The sequence below is a fragment of the Narcine bancroftii genome, chromosome 1 (genome assembly GCF_036971445.1).
Source record: "Narcine bancroftii isolate sNarBan1 chromosome 1, sNarBan1.hap1, whole genome shotgun sequence".
NCBI lineage: Eukaryota > Metazoa > Chordata > Chondrichthyes > Torpediniformes > Narcinidae > Narcine > Narcine bancroftii.
In genome coordinates, this window is record NC_091469.1 from 331,285,037 (window position 1) to 331,300,625 (window position 15,589).

General features: G+C 51.0%; 1 protein-coding gene across 1 annotated transcript in view; it reads left to right on the forward strand.

Moving 5' to 3' along the window:
• The window catches only part of LOC138748476 (rab effector MyRIP-like), a 305,674-nt gene that overhangs the window by 31,648 nt on the left and 258,437 nt on the right, over nucleotides 1–15,589 (forward strand). Inside the window, exon 2 of the mRNA XM_069908752.1 lies at nucleotides 1,903–2,058. Coding sequence (XP_069764853.1) covers nucleotides 1,949–2,058 — 110 coding nt within the window. The 5' untranslated portion in view covers nucleotides 1,903–1,948. The remainder of the gene's footprint in view (nucleotides 1–1,902; nucleotides 2,059–15,589) is intronic.

Genomic DNA, 15,589 nt, shown 5'->3' on the forward strand with positions numbered 1-15,589 from the left:
TACTGGCATTCATTTCAAGAGGAATGGAATATAAGAGCAGGAATGTGATGTTGAGGCTTTATAAGGCACTGGTGAGACCTCACTTGGAGCATTGTGACCAGTTTTGGGCTCCTCATTAAGAAAGGATATACTGATGTTGGAGAAGGTTTAGGGGAGGTTCACAAGGATGATTTTGGGAATTAAAATGGGTATTATAAGAGTAGTGATTGAGAGTTTGTGGCCTGCACTCATTGGAATTTAGGAGAGTGAGGGGGGAAATTGCGTTGAAACATTTTGAATCTTAAAGGACAGAATAGATGTAGAAGGGTTGTTTCCCATGGTGGGAGAGTCTAGGAGAAGAGGGCACAACTTCATCTACTTAGAACAGAGATGCAGAGGAATGTCTGCAACAACAGGATGGTGAATCTGTGGAATTTGTTGCCATAGGCAGTTGTAGAGGCCAGGTCATTCAATTGATTGATAGGTTCTCGATTGGGCGGGGCATCAAAGGTCATGGGAAGAAGGCTGGGTCTGAGTGGGGAAAAATGGATCAGCTCATGATTAGATGACAGGGCAGACTCAGTGGGCTGAATGGCCCATTTCTGCACCTATGTCATCTAATCCTGTGGACCAGTTTTATCTATATCTGTCTGAAAAGTTGCAGGATTATTTCACAGTTCCCAGAATGTACCTGAGCAGCTCCATGTTGGACAATCTCCATATTGTTTCAGGAAACTGCTCCTGGATGCAGCTAACAATTCTGCACCATTCAAGCCTTTGGCGCTGAGGGAATTGCAGTTGTCATTGTTGGCATGGATGGTCAGAGTGGGTGGATATGCAATGTGAAGAAGCCGATGGGTTCAGGGGTGTAAATGAAGGCTGGCTGGGGGCCACCATCTGCTGATCAAAGCAATGATGACGTGTTTATGATCTGCAGTTGCTGATTCTCAGCCTCAGCTGGAAGTTTAAAGCAACATTGCAAGCGAGGGCAGCGATTCTTCAATGTTATTGTGCGGCATCCGTGCAACCTACAGTGTATATGACAATAAACTTTCCTCATCGATTTTCTGTCCATGTTAACGCGAAAGACTGCAGATGTTAGAAAAAAGGAACCATGCACCAAGTGCAGGAGGAACTCGGTGGGTCAGACAGCATCCATGTGAGGTGATTAGATGGTCAACGTTTCGGTTTGGAACCCTTCGTCAGAGCTTGTGCCCCTCCCTAACCATTTTAATTTTAAATTTTGTCTTTTTAAATTTAGACCTACAGTATCAGGCCCTTTTGGCCCACAAGCCCAATTATACAATTACACCCAATGGATCCACAATCCCCGTATGGTTTTTGAACGGTGGGAAGAAACCGGAGAAAACCCATGCAGACATGGGGAGAATGTATAAACTCCTTACAGATTGAACCTGGGTTGCTGGCACTGTAACAGAGTTGCACTAGTCTTAATTTAAAGATACAGCTCAATAGCAGACCCTTCCGGCCCACAAGCCCGTGCCGGCCAAATGCACAAATTGGCAATTGACCTACTAACCCAGTACATCTTTGGAACAAGGGAGGAATCTGAGCACCCGGAGGAAACTCGTGGGGAGAATGTACGGGCTCCTTGCAGGCAGCCAGGTCAGAGTGGGTGGAGATGCCAGGAGAAGAAGCTGATGGGCCCAGGGGTGTAAATGAAGACTGGATGGTTCCTGGTGCTGCGATAGTGTGGCGCTAGACAAGGCCCTGGTGCTGAGATAGCATGGTGTAACTGCCAAGCTACACTAACTGTGCCACCCTCTTTCCTGCCCCGATGAAGGGTTTTCAAGCTGAAATCCCGACTGTCCATCACCTTACATGGATGCTGCTTGACCTGCTGAGTTCCCCCAGCACTTTGCTCCTGCGTGTGCTAATGTGCTGTCAACCCTCTGCCCTCAGGTGCAGGCAGTTTGGCGGGTGTGAGCACGCTGTGGAAGAAGAGATCATGGGGAAGAAGCTGGACCTGACCGCATTGACAGAGGATGAGGCAGATCACATCCTGCAGGTGGTCCAGCGGGATTTTGACCTACGGAAGAAGGAACAGGAACGGCTGAGGTAGGACTTGAACATTGGGACCACTTCTTAAAAATTCTTTTGTTGAGTAGAATAAATGTCTCACCTGGCTGCAGATCACAACTTGCTGAAGATATTTATTTAGGTGACATAGTTTGGGTTGCGCTTGGTACAATACTATTGCAGTGTCAATGATCCAGCTCTGTCTGTACATTGGCCCTGTGCCTGTGAGAGTTTTCTCCGGGTGCTTCAGCTTCCTCCCACCCTTGAAATCATACAGAGTTGGTAGGTTCATTGGTCACTTGGTTGTGTTTGGGTAGCGTGGGCTCATGGGCCGGAAGGGCCTGTTGCTGCGCTGAACCTCTAACTTAAATTTAAATAAAATATAATCCAATTTTAAGAAATATGAATTTCTTATGATTGGTGAGGCTGGGAGATCATTTTGTTCAGTGCCTTTGCCCTGTCCACTGCAATAACTGTGGCTAGCCACTTTAATTCCACACCCCGTTGCCACACCATGTCGTATGGCCAAACCGCAGCCACCCACCAAATGGATGGGTAACTACCTTGCTTACTGTCTCAGTGGTCTTCGACCAGCTGGCATTAACATCAGCTTCTCAGATTTGTGTTAACCCCCCCACCCGTGTCTCTCCTTCCATCCAGCTCCCCACCTTCTCCCTTGCGTGGCATGCTGAGTTTCTTCGGCACCTTTGTGTATTGCACTTTACCGCAGTGTCTGCAGACTTTGTTTGCATCAGAAAGGGACTGTTTAATGAGAAATGTTTGTACATATTTTGGTTGACATGATTCACAGTGTGAAAAAATTTAAAAAAAAAATTAAAAAAAAAAAGAAAGGGACTGTTTTTGTGGCTGATTGAGGCAGTGATTTTGCTACTGTTTACCATAATGTTCACCTCCCACACTTTGCCTTTTTTCATTTATTATAGAGGACCGCTTGTTGATGATCAACCGCACAGATGCCAGTGTGTTTTAATAACTACCGTGCATTGCCCCAGAGGCAATTTGCATTATTGAATCCACTAAACTGGAACACATTTAAACTTATCAAAAGGTTATCGGCATATTGTGCAGCCAGGAAGTTCAGACAGTTTTGGAATGCATGGCAACTACTGTTCACCAGTCCACAAAGAAAAAATGCTTTTTGGCAGCTAGCACCTGCAAAATCTTGGAAGATGATGCAATATTGGTAATTTGTTGGTACCACAGTTGTATTGTCATGAGGCTGAAGGAGCTGGGCCTTTTTGATTTGTAGCAACAAAAGGATGAGAGGTGCTAATAGAGGTGTATAAGGTTATGCGGGGCTAGGGTAACAGTAGCAAATATCAGAGGACATCTGTTTAAGGAGAGTGGAGGGAAGTTTTGGGGAGATGTCAGAGGTAAGTTAGAATGGTGCCTGGAATGCATTGTCACGGGTGGTAGTGGAGGCTGGTACAGACTTGGACAGGCACATGGCTGCAAGAAAAATCGAGGGCCTGAGGGTAGTGGAGGGTGAGATTGTTGTGGGGTAGATTTACATAGGTAGGCACAACCTCATGGGACGAAGGGCTTGTGTGCTGGAATGTTCTATGTAGTGCAAAGGGAGTGGTGTACTCCTACATAAAGACTCTTTCACTTCAAGATTATTTCATTTAATAAAACAGAAAATGTAATATTACACAAAATTTCCTTTTGTCTGCTGAAAGACTGATAGCCGTTAATAGTGATCCTCGGTGTACCTAACAGCAAAAGAGACTCCCTTTGGAGTTGCTGAGTGTCTGTGGATTCACCACCTGCAGCTGCACAAACCTCCCAATCTATCCATTGGCAACCTGAGCTCCAGATCCAGTCCTTCAAGGCGATCCTTTGGGAACCCTTCTTGCCCTCGCATCCTGGTTCCAATACCTGGTTGCCATGAGCCGGTTTCCAGTGGCCCGTGTGAGTCCCCTGACCGCAAATCACCCACAGCCTGTGTAAGTCACTCAGGTGCTAGGTCACCGTCCTGTAGAGTCGTCTTCTCTGCTTCGCCTGCTCAACCGGAAGAGAGTAGGGGTGTTTCTGGTGCCCTGCGCCTGTCTGCTGCTCCATCCCCGGCGTCTGAAATCTCTCAAGGTTTCTGCCAGCACAGGTGCTGCCATCTTGGACACAGATCCCATAGTTGCAGGATTTTAAATTAAAAGACATTATATCAGTGGTTCCCAAACTTTTTTGGGCTGCCACTGCCTTGGCCTCCAGGGAACATCCCAAGTGAGCCCCCCCCATACAATGGTACTGGCAGAGAGGGGGTTAGTGGCAACGCTGAGCCGGGAGTGGTGGGGGGGTTAGTGGTGGTACTGAGCGGGGGGGCCGGTTAGTGGCGGCGCTGAGCGGGGTGACAGCAGTACAACATGGCGGCCACTGAGAGCGCCTTGTCACGGTTTATTTTGCTCACTACTGCCATCCTGAGTCTGGCCAGAAAATAACTGCACTGGCTGCTTCATTAAACTTTGCAGCAGACTGAATAATAACAAGTTCGAAGGTTCGGAACGCCCCCTTTGCCCACTGCCCTCAGTACCAACACTGGGACTCATTAATTTAAATAAAATCACCATTTAAAACCTGTATGAAGCTGTGAACCTTTCCATGAAACCATTTTGAAGAGTTGGGAGCACTCGCAAAACAAAAGATCTGGTCACTGTTACATTGGCTGCCAAACTGTGTCCATTACTTTACTGAGAACAATTCATTAAATACTTCATTGACTCTAAACTGTTTTGGGGTGACTGGATGTGATAAATAAATGCAACTATTATTTTCCCTCCACTCCCAAAAACTAATGTGTTCTTATTTCCCCAGTTCTGAAGGATGGTCCTGGACCTGAAACATTTCTCCTTCCACAGCTTCACCTGCTTTTATTTTTTTCACCTCTCTTTTTGATGTATCGTCCTCTTTTTGTCCTCGTGACTACCCTGTTATTTTATGTGTTTTCTCTCAGTCCTCAAACATCTGACCAGAAGATGTCAGAGCAAATTTGGGTTATTTTGCCCCTTGAGTCTGCTTCAGCATTTGAATGGTAGTTTCCATTCCATTCTCCTGCTGCCTTCCTGTGACCTCTGACCCCATAACTAATCTGCCCGATGGCTTGGTCTCCACAGCCGTCTTGCCTCTCTCTTGCTGAAGAAACGTCCTCATCTTTGTTCTATATGTCCATCCTTTCATTTTGATGCTGTGCCCTCTGGTCTGAGACTACTGGAAACATCTTCTCCATATCCATCCTGTCCAGTCCTTTCAATATTTTGTATGTTTGATAAGATTCCCTTTCATTCATTTGAATTCCAGTGAATACAGGCCGAAAGCCATCAAATGCTCCTCACAAGTTGACCTTCTCATCCCTGGGATCAGTCTCGTGAACCTTCTCCAATGCCAGCACATCTTTCTTTAGATATGGTGCCCAAAACTGCTCACAATCATCCCTTAATTATTGATTGTACTTTTTACATCTTTTCTCCTCCAATGCTGAGACTTCTGGGGGTTTTGCATTCCATTCTGTACACATTCTTTCCCTCTTTGCTTGTCATACTATGTCAACGTGTACACTGGTGTACTGCTGCGTCCCTCTGAGTGCTCCTGCTCTGGGGTGATTGCCCCCGGCTGATGGTGCAGTCACCAGGAGTGCTGGCGTTGAGCACTAGAACATATCACCCAGAGATATTCTGCGGCTAAATTGTTCCTCTTGACACCAACATTTACAAAGTCCAGACAAACACTTTTACAGGCAAAATGCATGCACCTGCATCCATGGATGCACATGCAGACAGATGTATGCTTGTGTGCACACATTTGGTAATCGTGTTGTTCCTCCCTAGATCCTACTTTGTTCAGTCACAAAATAAATAACTCACCTGTTACTTTTCCCAATTCTGGCTTGCTGGGAATAAAGTTATGACAAGGATTCATTTTTCAGTGTCGGTCAACAAGGGTAAGGAACCCTATTACTGAAGAAATATCAGGCAGCTAACACCTTTCAAACCTGAACAATAGAAATGGGAGTTTATATTGAAGACAAGATTCCTCCTTCAATTTTTAAAAAAATAATCAAGAAGATCACTGGGGTCTCCCTTTCCTCTATTGACAGGACATTCACCGGGTGTGTTGCTTAAATTGGGCTTTTTCCTCGAGCACACAATATTTTTGGTTTACCACCATCAAGAAGGAGATATAGGAGCATCAAAATCAGGACTGTCAGTCTGGGAAATGGCTTTTCCCCCAGACTGGGAGGTTGATGAACAGTTCAAAGTTCAGAATTTTTTGTCAGTACATACATGACATCACATACAACCCAGAGATTTTTTTTTCCTCTGTGGGCCAGGCAGAATATTGATTTATCAGTAGTGCAAAAAAACTTTTCTCAACAAAAGATATTTGTACAAAAGAGAGAAATGTAAACAAAGAAAATTGTAAACTGCAACACGAGGCTTCTTCAGGTGGATTCTCTGCTAAGAATGTGCCTGAAGAAGAGGAGGTGGTCCTTTGACTTGTCATTGAGGTGACAGCGCTAAAAGTGCAGCGCTGGCCACGTGAAGGGACAGCTGCACCAGGATGCGCATCTGAGTGCACTCTGGCTCCTGTCCCTTCGGCTGTCAAGTCAGGATGGCTGGCTCTCATCTGGGGCTGCCAGCGCGGGGACATCCCACGTGGAATGTCCCTAGACTGATTGTTCTGCCCACCGTTGGGGGAGTATGGGGGCTGGGGCGGCCGGCGGGTGAGTACGGGGGCTGGGGCGGCCGGCGGGGGAGTGCTGCGGCGGCCGGCGGGGGAGTACGGGGGCTGGGGCGGCCGGCGGGGGAGTACGGGGGCTGGGGCGGCCGGCGGGGGAGTACGGGGGCTGGGGCGGCCGGCGGGGGAGTACGGGGGCTGGGGCGGCCGGCGGGGGAGTACGGGGGCTGGGGCGGCCGGCGGGGGAGTACGGGGGCTGGGGCGGCCGGCGGGGGAGTACGGGGGCTGGGGCGGCCGGCGGGGGAGTACGGGGGCTGGGGCGGCCGGCGGGGGAGTACGGGGGCTGGGGCGGCCGGCGGGGGAGTACGGGGGCTGGGGCGGCCGGCGGGGGAGTACGGGGGCTGGGGCGGCCGGCGGGGGAGTACGGGGGCTGGGGCGGCCGGCGGGGGAGTACGGGGGCTGGGGCGGCCGGCGGGGGAGTACGGGGGCTGGGTCGGCCGGCGGGGGAGTACGGGGGCTGGGGCGGCCGGCGGGGGAGTACGGGGGCTGGGGCGGCCGGCGGGGGAGTACGGGGGCTGGGGCGGCCGGCGGGGGAGTACGGGGGCTGGGGCGGCCGGCGGGGGAGTACGGGGGCTGGGGCGGCCGGCGGGGGAGTACGGGGGCTGGGGCGGCCGGCGGGGGAGTACGGGGGCTGGGGCGGCCGGCGGGGGAGTACGGGGGCTGGGGCGGCCGGCGGGGGAGTACGGGGGCTGGGGCGGCCGGCGGGGGAGTACGGGGGCTGGGGCGGCCGGCGGGGGAGTACGGGGGCTGGGGCGGCCGGCGGGGGAGTACGGCGCTTGAGTCGGGTACCGGGATTGTTTCAGCCAGCCCCCTTTTCCCCCTTTTCCCCCGCCGGCCGCTCCAGCCAGCCCCCTTTTCCCCCGCCGGCCGCTCCAGCCAGCCCCCTTTTCCCCCGCCGGCCGCTCCAGCCAGCCCCCTTTTCCCCCGCCGGCCGCTCCAGCCAGCCCCCTTTTCCCCCGCCGGCCGCTCCAGCCAGCCCCCTTTTCCCCCGCCGGCCGCTCCAGCCAGCCCCCTTTTCCCCCGCCGGCCGCTCCAGCCAGCCCCCTTTTCCCCCGCCGGCCGCTCCAGCCAGCCCCCTTTTCCCCCGCCGGCCGCTCCAGCCAGCCCCCTTTTCCCCCGCCGGCCGCTCCAGCCAGCCCCCTTTTCCCCCGCCGGCCGCTCCAGCCAGCCCCCTTTTCCCCCGTGCTGACAGCCCAGTCAGCTGCCCCTGCTCCGACCTCCTGCGCCAGGGGCAGGGGCAGCTGGGAGAGGAGCTGTCAGGGACTCACCAGCTGACTGTCATCCCGAATGCAGCCACTTTTAGGCAGCTGCGTTTAGATGGCTGGGGAGGCCACTGTGCTGCTGCGATTATCCCTCTCAGAGGAGGGTTACAAAGTTTGCCTCGCAGGCACCTCCTGCACATGCACGTGTCCTCCCAACAGCCGCATATTGCCAAAATATGCAGCTTTACAGCGGGGCAATTGGCCATCTGAAAGTGCCTATTGTAACAAGACAATTCAGCCCTACGACCTACCCTTCAGCGCTCCCACAGCCTCTATAGTTCTGTTCATACTATCGCCAACCCGAGTTCAGGTACAAACCTCTAGGCTCAGCAACAACTTTTTACAAACAGCCATCAGGCTCTTCAACCTCTCTTCACTTGTTGCACTAATCAGGGACTGATCTCACACCACAGAAGGACTGTCTGCATGGTTTCAAGTCACTTTTTTGTTTGCACAAGGTTTACTGAATATTATCTATCTGTAATATTGTTGTTTCTTTTGTTGACCTTTCAGTTGTGTTTTGTGTATTTTTAAGCATGGATCTGTTCAGCTGCAGCAACTGGGAAATTTGGTACATCTGTACATTAAACAATTGCATATGAAAATAAACTTGATTAACATCATGGAACAGAAGGCAACCTGCTGATGGAACTCAGTGGATGGAACAGCATCACTGAGAGATGCTTGACTTGCTTAGTTCCTTTAGCAGATGGTGTGTTGCTCCAGATTCCAGAATCTGCAGTCTTGTGTCTTCAGAATATCATTGAAAAGCTTTCCTCAAGCCTACTTCATAAAATGGCTGCTCTTCCTACCCTTGTAAACCAGGCAGAAACAGGATTATGAAGCAGGACGTCAGGTTCTCACCATGCCCACCCCTGCCCCCGTTCCTCCCACTACTGGGAACAGAAATGGGAGTACATTGCAGATGGATGTGTGGCCAAGGAGAAGAGGAGCATTCCTGGGGCTCTGAGACAAGTTGGGTGAAGCGGTGAGATTTGGGAAGCTAACTAAACAATCACAATCAAGGGACAATGGGTCAAATGCAGCAAGCCAGTAAGAGAGTTTGGTCAAGTGAAGACCAGGAGATGGACATCTGTTTGTACTTGCTGGTCACCCTTGAAATGTATGGAGTAGAGTTAATCAGGGAGGTCAGCTGAAGGCATGCAACCTATAAAAGCTGTTGCAGAAGTGAGCTTAAAGGTGGTAAGCAAGAAGTCAGCAGATGCTGCAAAACTGGAGAAATACACAAAGTGCTGGATGAACAGCGGCTCAGGTGGAATCCTGGAAAGTGATAGTCAATGTTTTGGGCTGAAAACCTGCTGAGTTCTTTATATGCAAAGGTGACAATGTTGTTGATCACTGCCTCCACGGCTCACACTGTGTAGGAATGAAAGGAGTGGCCGGTAGGTTATTTGGGTGTAATTGGGCAGAACGGGTCTTATGGGCCAAAAGGTTCTTCGACCTTGCAGTAAATGTACAAATAAATAAATAGGGTGACCTTCAAGGGGTGGTGTTGCCATGTGCACTTCCCTTTGGCAGCAGAAGGAATTTTTTTTAAACAGTGTAGTAGAAGCTGATTCTGGACATGTAAACCCATGCTGCCCAATTACTCCCAAATTAACTCCAACCCTGTACATTTGGAGGGTGGTAGGGGACTGGAACACTTGGAGAAAACCCATGCAGACGTGGGGAGAATGTACAAACTCTCTACAGACAGCAGTGGATTCTAACTGGGTCACTGAAACTGTAACAGCATTGCGCAAGGTACTATGTAAGGAGCAGTCTGGGCGAGTGACCGGAAGGTGTTTGGCAGATGGTTTACACTGCAGTCATAGTACACTGAGGGTGGGGTGCATGAGGAAGTGAAGGCCCGGGTGATGGGAAGGTGGCGGGCCGGGGTGATGGGAAGGTGGCGGGCCGGGGTGATGGGAAGGTGGCGGGCCGGGGTGATGGGAAGGTGGCGGGCCGGGGTGATGGGAAGGTGGCGGGCCGGGGTGATGGGAAGGTGGCGGGCCGGGGTGATGGGAAGGTGGCGGGCCGGGGTGATGGGAAGGTGGCGGGCCGGGGTGATGGGAAGGTGGCGGGCCGGGGTGATGGGAAGGTGGCGGGCCGGGGTGATGGGAAGGTGGCGGGCCGGGGTGATGGGAAGGTGGCGGGCCGGGGTGATGGGAAGGTGGCGGGCCGGGGTGATGGGAAGGTGGCGGGCCGGGGTGATGGGAAGGTGGCGGGCCGGGGTGATGGGAAGGTGGCGGGCCGGGGTGATGGGAAGGTGGCGGGCCGGGGTGATGGGAAGGTGGCGGGCCGGGGTGATGGGAAGGTGGCGGGCCGGGGTGATGGGAAGGTGGCGGGCCGGGGTGATGGGAAGGTGGCGGGCCGGGGTGATGGGAAGGTGGCGGGCCGGGGTGATGGGAAGGTGGCGGGCCGGGGTGATGGGAAGGTGGCGGGCCGGGGTGATGGGAAGGTGGCGGGCCGGGGTGATGGGAAGGTGGCGGGCCGGGGTGATGGGAAGGTGGCGGGCCGGGGTGATGGGAAGGTGGCGGGCCGGGGTGATGGGAAGGTGGCGGGCCGGGGTGATGGGAAGGTGGCGGGCCGGGGTGATGGGAAGGTGGCGGGCTGGGGTGATGGGAAGGTGGCGGGCCGGGGTGATGGGAAGGTGGCGGGCCGGGGTGATGGGAAGGTGGCGGGCCGGGGTGATGGGAAGGTGGCGGGCCGGGGTGATGGGAAGGTGGCGGGCCGGGGTGATGGGAAGGTGGCGGGCCGGGGTGATGGGAAGGTGGCGGGCCGGGGTGATGGGAAGGTGGGTGGGGTGAGATTAAGGGGTGGTGGGGAGTTGGTGGGGTGTGGGTAGAGGAGGCAAAGGGGCAGGATGGGTGGGTGGTGAAGGGGTGGGGGGAGAGGTTAAGGGGAAGGGCCGGGGAGAATTCCTGGCTGATGATATTTCTTGTGTGCTGAGCACATCCAGGCACAGTGGAGAATATTTTGCCACAGACCTGATGTGCTCGTGGATGGTTGGAAACCTTGAGGCATCTGGAGGTGGGTGACGTCACAGGATGCCTTTGCCAGGACATTGATAGTGGGACTTGATGTAAATGTTATGACTTTTTCCAGTAGGTAGACCATCCCTTGTTGAAAATAGCCAGTGCCTTGCCCTTATACATTTCAAAAACAGACTTTATTACAATAAATATATACAAAGGAAAACAGTGCAGTTTTTAAAAATTCTTTGTTATTCATATACATATATATATATATATATAATATAGACACGCACACACACACACTTTGTTACTATATATTGTTGTGATAACCATTTATTTTCCTATGTAGTATCCTTGCCATTAGCGTGCCCCTTTACCTCCTCCTCACACTGCCTGCCCCTTCCTTTTTAATGCTGTTGTCTATTCTTCCCATTTTACTCCCAGGTAAGCGTCCTGGCCTGAAATGTTAACTGTCTCTTTCTCTCCATGGATCCTGAGTCCCTCCACTCCTCTTTGCACCTGCACTTCTTGTCTTTGCATGGCTGATGCAGGAGGCAAGCTTGTGACTTCCTATCAGGGTGGGGGAAAGGTGACAGGTGAAGTTCCAACCAGGGCAGTGCCAAAAGGTGAAGGAGCACCTCCATTGTACAAGAGGTCTATGGTCTCCAACGTCCCATCCACTGAATCCTGTCCATCATCATAAAGGACCTCCATCACCCTGGTCACAACCTCCTCTTCACTGCTACCTTCGGACAGGAGGTACTGAAGCCTCTAGTTTTAAGATCATTTTTTTGTCCAACAGCTATCAGGCTCTTAACCCTCCCAGTTGTACCCTAACTCCAACCCTGGTCACAACCTCCTCTTCACTGCTACCTTCGGACAGGAGGTACTGAAGCCTCTAGTTTTAAGATCATTTTTTTGTCCAACAGCTATCAGGCTCTTAACCCTCCCAGTTGTACCCTAACTCCAACCCTGGTCACAACCTCCTCTTCACTGCTACCTTCGGACAGGAGGTACTGAAGCCTCTAGTTTTAAGATCATTTTTTTGTCCAACAGCTATCAGGCTCTTAACCCTCCCAGTTGTACCCTAACTCCAACCCTGGTCACAACCTCCTCTTCACTGCTACCTTCGGACAGGAGGTACTGAAGCCTCTAGTTTTAAGATCATTTTTTTGTCCAACAGCTATCAGGCTCTTGACCTTCCCAGTTGTACCCTAACTCCAACGCTAACTATAAGCTACTCTGGGACCATTAAAGGATCTGGAGACACACAAGAGACTGCAGAGGTTGGAATCTGGAGCAATCTACTGGTTCCACCAAAAGAACTGCAAAACTGAAATGTCACTTTTTTTTGCACTAACTGCAGCTGTGATATTCATTCTGTCTTGGCATTTGTGATCATGTAACATTTTACTATTGCAGTTGGTGAGTCTTGCATAACTGTTTGGCTGGCCAAGTAATAATTTCAATGCCTCTGTACTTGTGTATTTGACAATAAACTCTCACTGACAGTGACACCTTGCTTGTCCACCCCCAACCCTGTTGTACCTCGATTGCTGCCTGTTTCTCTCAGACCCTCACTGACCGGACCTGACTTTGGACTTGGGCCTTAGGGATGCAAATGAAGTTTTCCCCATTGGGCTCACAAGTAAAACTCTAGTTGCCATAGCCCCCCAGCCCAACACATTGACCAACCACTTCAGTTTCCAAAACCTCCATCCAAATATTAAGGAGAGCAAAGATATTAATTGGACTCCTTCCCTTTTCAAAGGGAGTTCTGTGAGGACTACCTACTACATGATTCCATGACTAGACACTTATTCCCTCCTTCTCTACCCCCACCTCCACAGGGACCGCTCTTTGCGACTCCCTTGGCCACTCCTCTCTCCCCACCAGTTATCCCCTTGGGACCTACCCCTATGACCATAGGAGATGCTGCACTTGCGTCCACACCTCCTCCCTCACCACCATTTGGGGCCCCAAACAGTCCTTCCAAGTGAAGCAAAATTTCACTTGTGAATCTGGAGGGGTCATTTTACTGCATCTGGTGTGGTCTACTCTACAGTGGAGAGACTGGACGCAGACTAGAGGGTCCAGAGGAGGTTTGCGAGAATGATCCCTGGAATGAATATGTTTATCCTATGAGGAGCATTTGATGGTTGTGGGACTGTATTTGATGGGGGTTTAGAAGAATGAGGGGGATCTTATTCAATCTTATGGAATAGTGAAAGGCCGAGATAGAGTGAATGCAGAGAATTAAATCAGCCATGATAGAATGGTGGGGCAGACTAGATGGACTGAATGGGTTAATTCCTCTCTTTTCTCTAATGGTGGTGTTGGGCAGTGAGTCTGGAAAAACTCTGTGCTGGACATGGAAAATGTGGAATGAAAGTTGTGTCTTGTACTATTGCATTTTCAGTGTAAGCTCAAGGAACAGCACCCAGTCTTTTGATTTGGCACATCGCAAACTTCGAGTCTCAACATTGTTCCTAACTTTCAGATAGATGGTGTCATTTGTCATCTTGTTTATTTCAGGCTATAATTCTGCTTTTCCTGTAACACCATTTTGTGCGTTTTTCATCTCTCTCACTGACTAATGACCATAACCTCTTTCTCTCCCTCTCTCTCCCCTTTTTGTTCCAGACCCTCCTCACTTTTGTAACTTAAAAACTTCAGCTCAATTTGACAAAATGCTGTAAACCCACAATATTAAATGTTTTGAGCTCTGCAGATGTTTTTTGACCTGTTAAATATTTTGGGGCAGTTACTCTTTTTGTCACTGGTTTGGCAGAATCTGCAGGAGTTTGCAATTGACGATTGGTCATGATCAGTGCAAAGTCTTACCTGGCGTGGGGTTGGTGAAATCAGCTTTGGAGAGCTGCCTTTTACAGCCAAGAGTGTTGTAGTCAGGAGTGCATGCAACTGCAGGATAGTGATGGACTAATTTGGCAAAGTAATTATCCAGGTTTTCAGTGGCGCCTGAGGAGGAGCTAAAAGCTTGTTAATCATCGATGAGCTATTGGGAAGAGTTACAAATAGAAGATGAATGTGGCTAGTTCAGGAAGAATAAACAGCTCAGGACTGAGCTGTGGAACAATGCAATATACAGATGTGCTGGAGAAACTCAGCAGTTCACACAGCATCTACACAAAATACAGTAAAAGGGCAGTTGACAGTTTAGGCCTAGGCCTTTCCTCAGGAGAGTCAAAAATCAAGCAGATGTCTGGATAAAAGGTTGGAGGACGGGAGGCTGAGGAGGAAGGGAGAGGTTAGAAGTAATCAATTTAGCCTACACCAACCCAGTCATTTAAGTGGTTGGTTCCTCTTGTAGGCAAGTGTCCAGCAGCTGATGATGGTGTACTTGGGATGGTGGACTCCCTTGGGCAACCCACATTGAGGATCATTTATTTGAGGGGGAGTTCTACCTGAGCAGTTCCCCTTCTGGGAAGCTTACAGCAGCTGAGAAATTTCTCTAGCACCGAGCTCCATCCCACGGTGGAGGGCGGGCGGGCGGGGGGGGTGGGGGGGGGGGGGGGGGGGAGAAGTGATGGAGACTAAATGTAAAGGACTTGCCTACCATGGAGGTTCACAACTCCTGGTGGGATCCTTGGAGGGGGGGCTCTGCCCCATACCCTCAGAGGAGGAACCTTACAGCCCTCCTGTCTGGCGTGATCTCTCTTCAGGTTCATTGGTGAGGAGAGCCCAGGACAAGAGTGGCTGACCTATGGAGAGCGTTTCACCTCATTATCAGTGAGGGAGGGAGTGTGCAGGAGTGCACCATCCAGCTGTGTGGTCATTGTGATAGTGGCAGAGTTCAGTTGCTTGTCAGTACATCGAGGAGAGTTCTTCTGCAAGCAGTCTAACATAGGTTAACTCCAACATGCATACAGTCATGTGAAATAGTAAAACAAGAATCCAATTACAGAGTGTATTAGTCTCAATCAGTGACAGCATGAGAGCACTGTGGTAGGGTTCATTCAGGAGCCTGATGTCTGTGGCCGTCTTTATGGCTGTTGGTGCATGCTTCTGCACTCCAGAGCCTTCCTGATGGGAGGAGGGAGAAGAGGGTGTGTCTGGGTTGTGATGGGTCCTTCAGTATGGTGTAAAAACACAAAGCTGGAGAAACTCAGATGGTCAAACTGTATACAGCAAAAATAAAGGTACATTACCAATATTTCAGGCCTGATCCCTTCATCAAGGTGTGAGAAAAATGTAGGCAGATGCCCAACCAAAATGGTGGGTGGGGAGCGCAGGCTCACAGGCAGGAAGTAGTAGGTGGATAAGAGAGGGATGGCACAACAGCAAACAGTGGGAGGGGGATGGCTCTGAATGGAGAGGGAATGGGGTGGAGAGATAGAGGAAATAAGTCAGAGTGATGGGGAAGAGAGGGAGAGCAGGAAGGAACCTAGCAGAAACTGACGTCGTCGATGTTGATGCCATCTGGCTGGAGAGTGCCCAGACAGAAAATTAGGAGTTGCTCCTCCAATTTATGGATGGTCTTGGTTTGATAGTACATGAGGCCATGGACAGACATGGGAGTGGGGAGCAGAATTGAAATGATCCCTGTGACTGATGCAGACA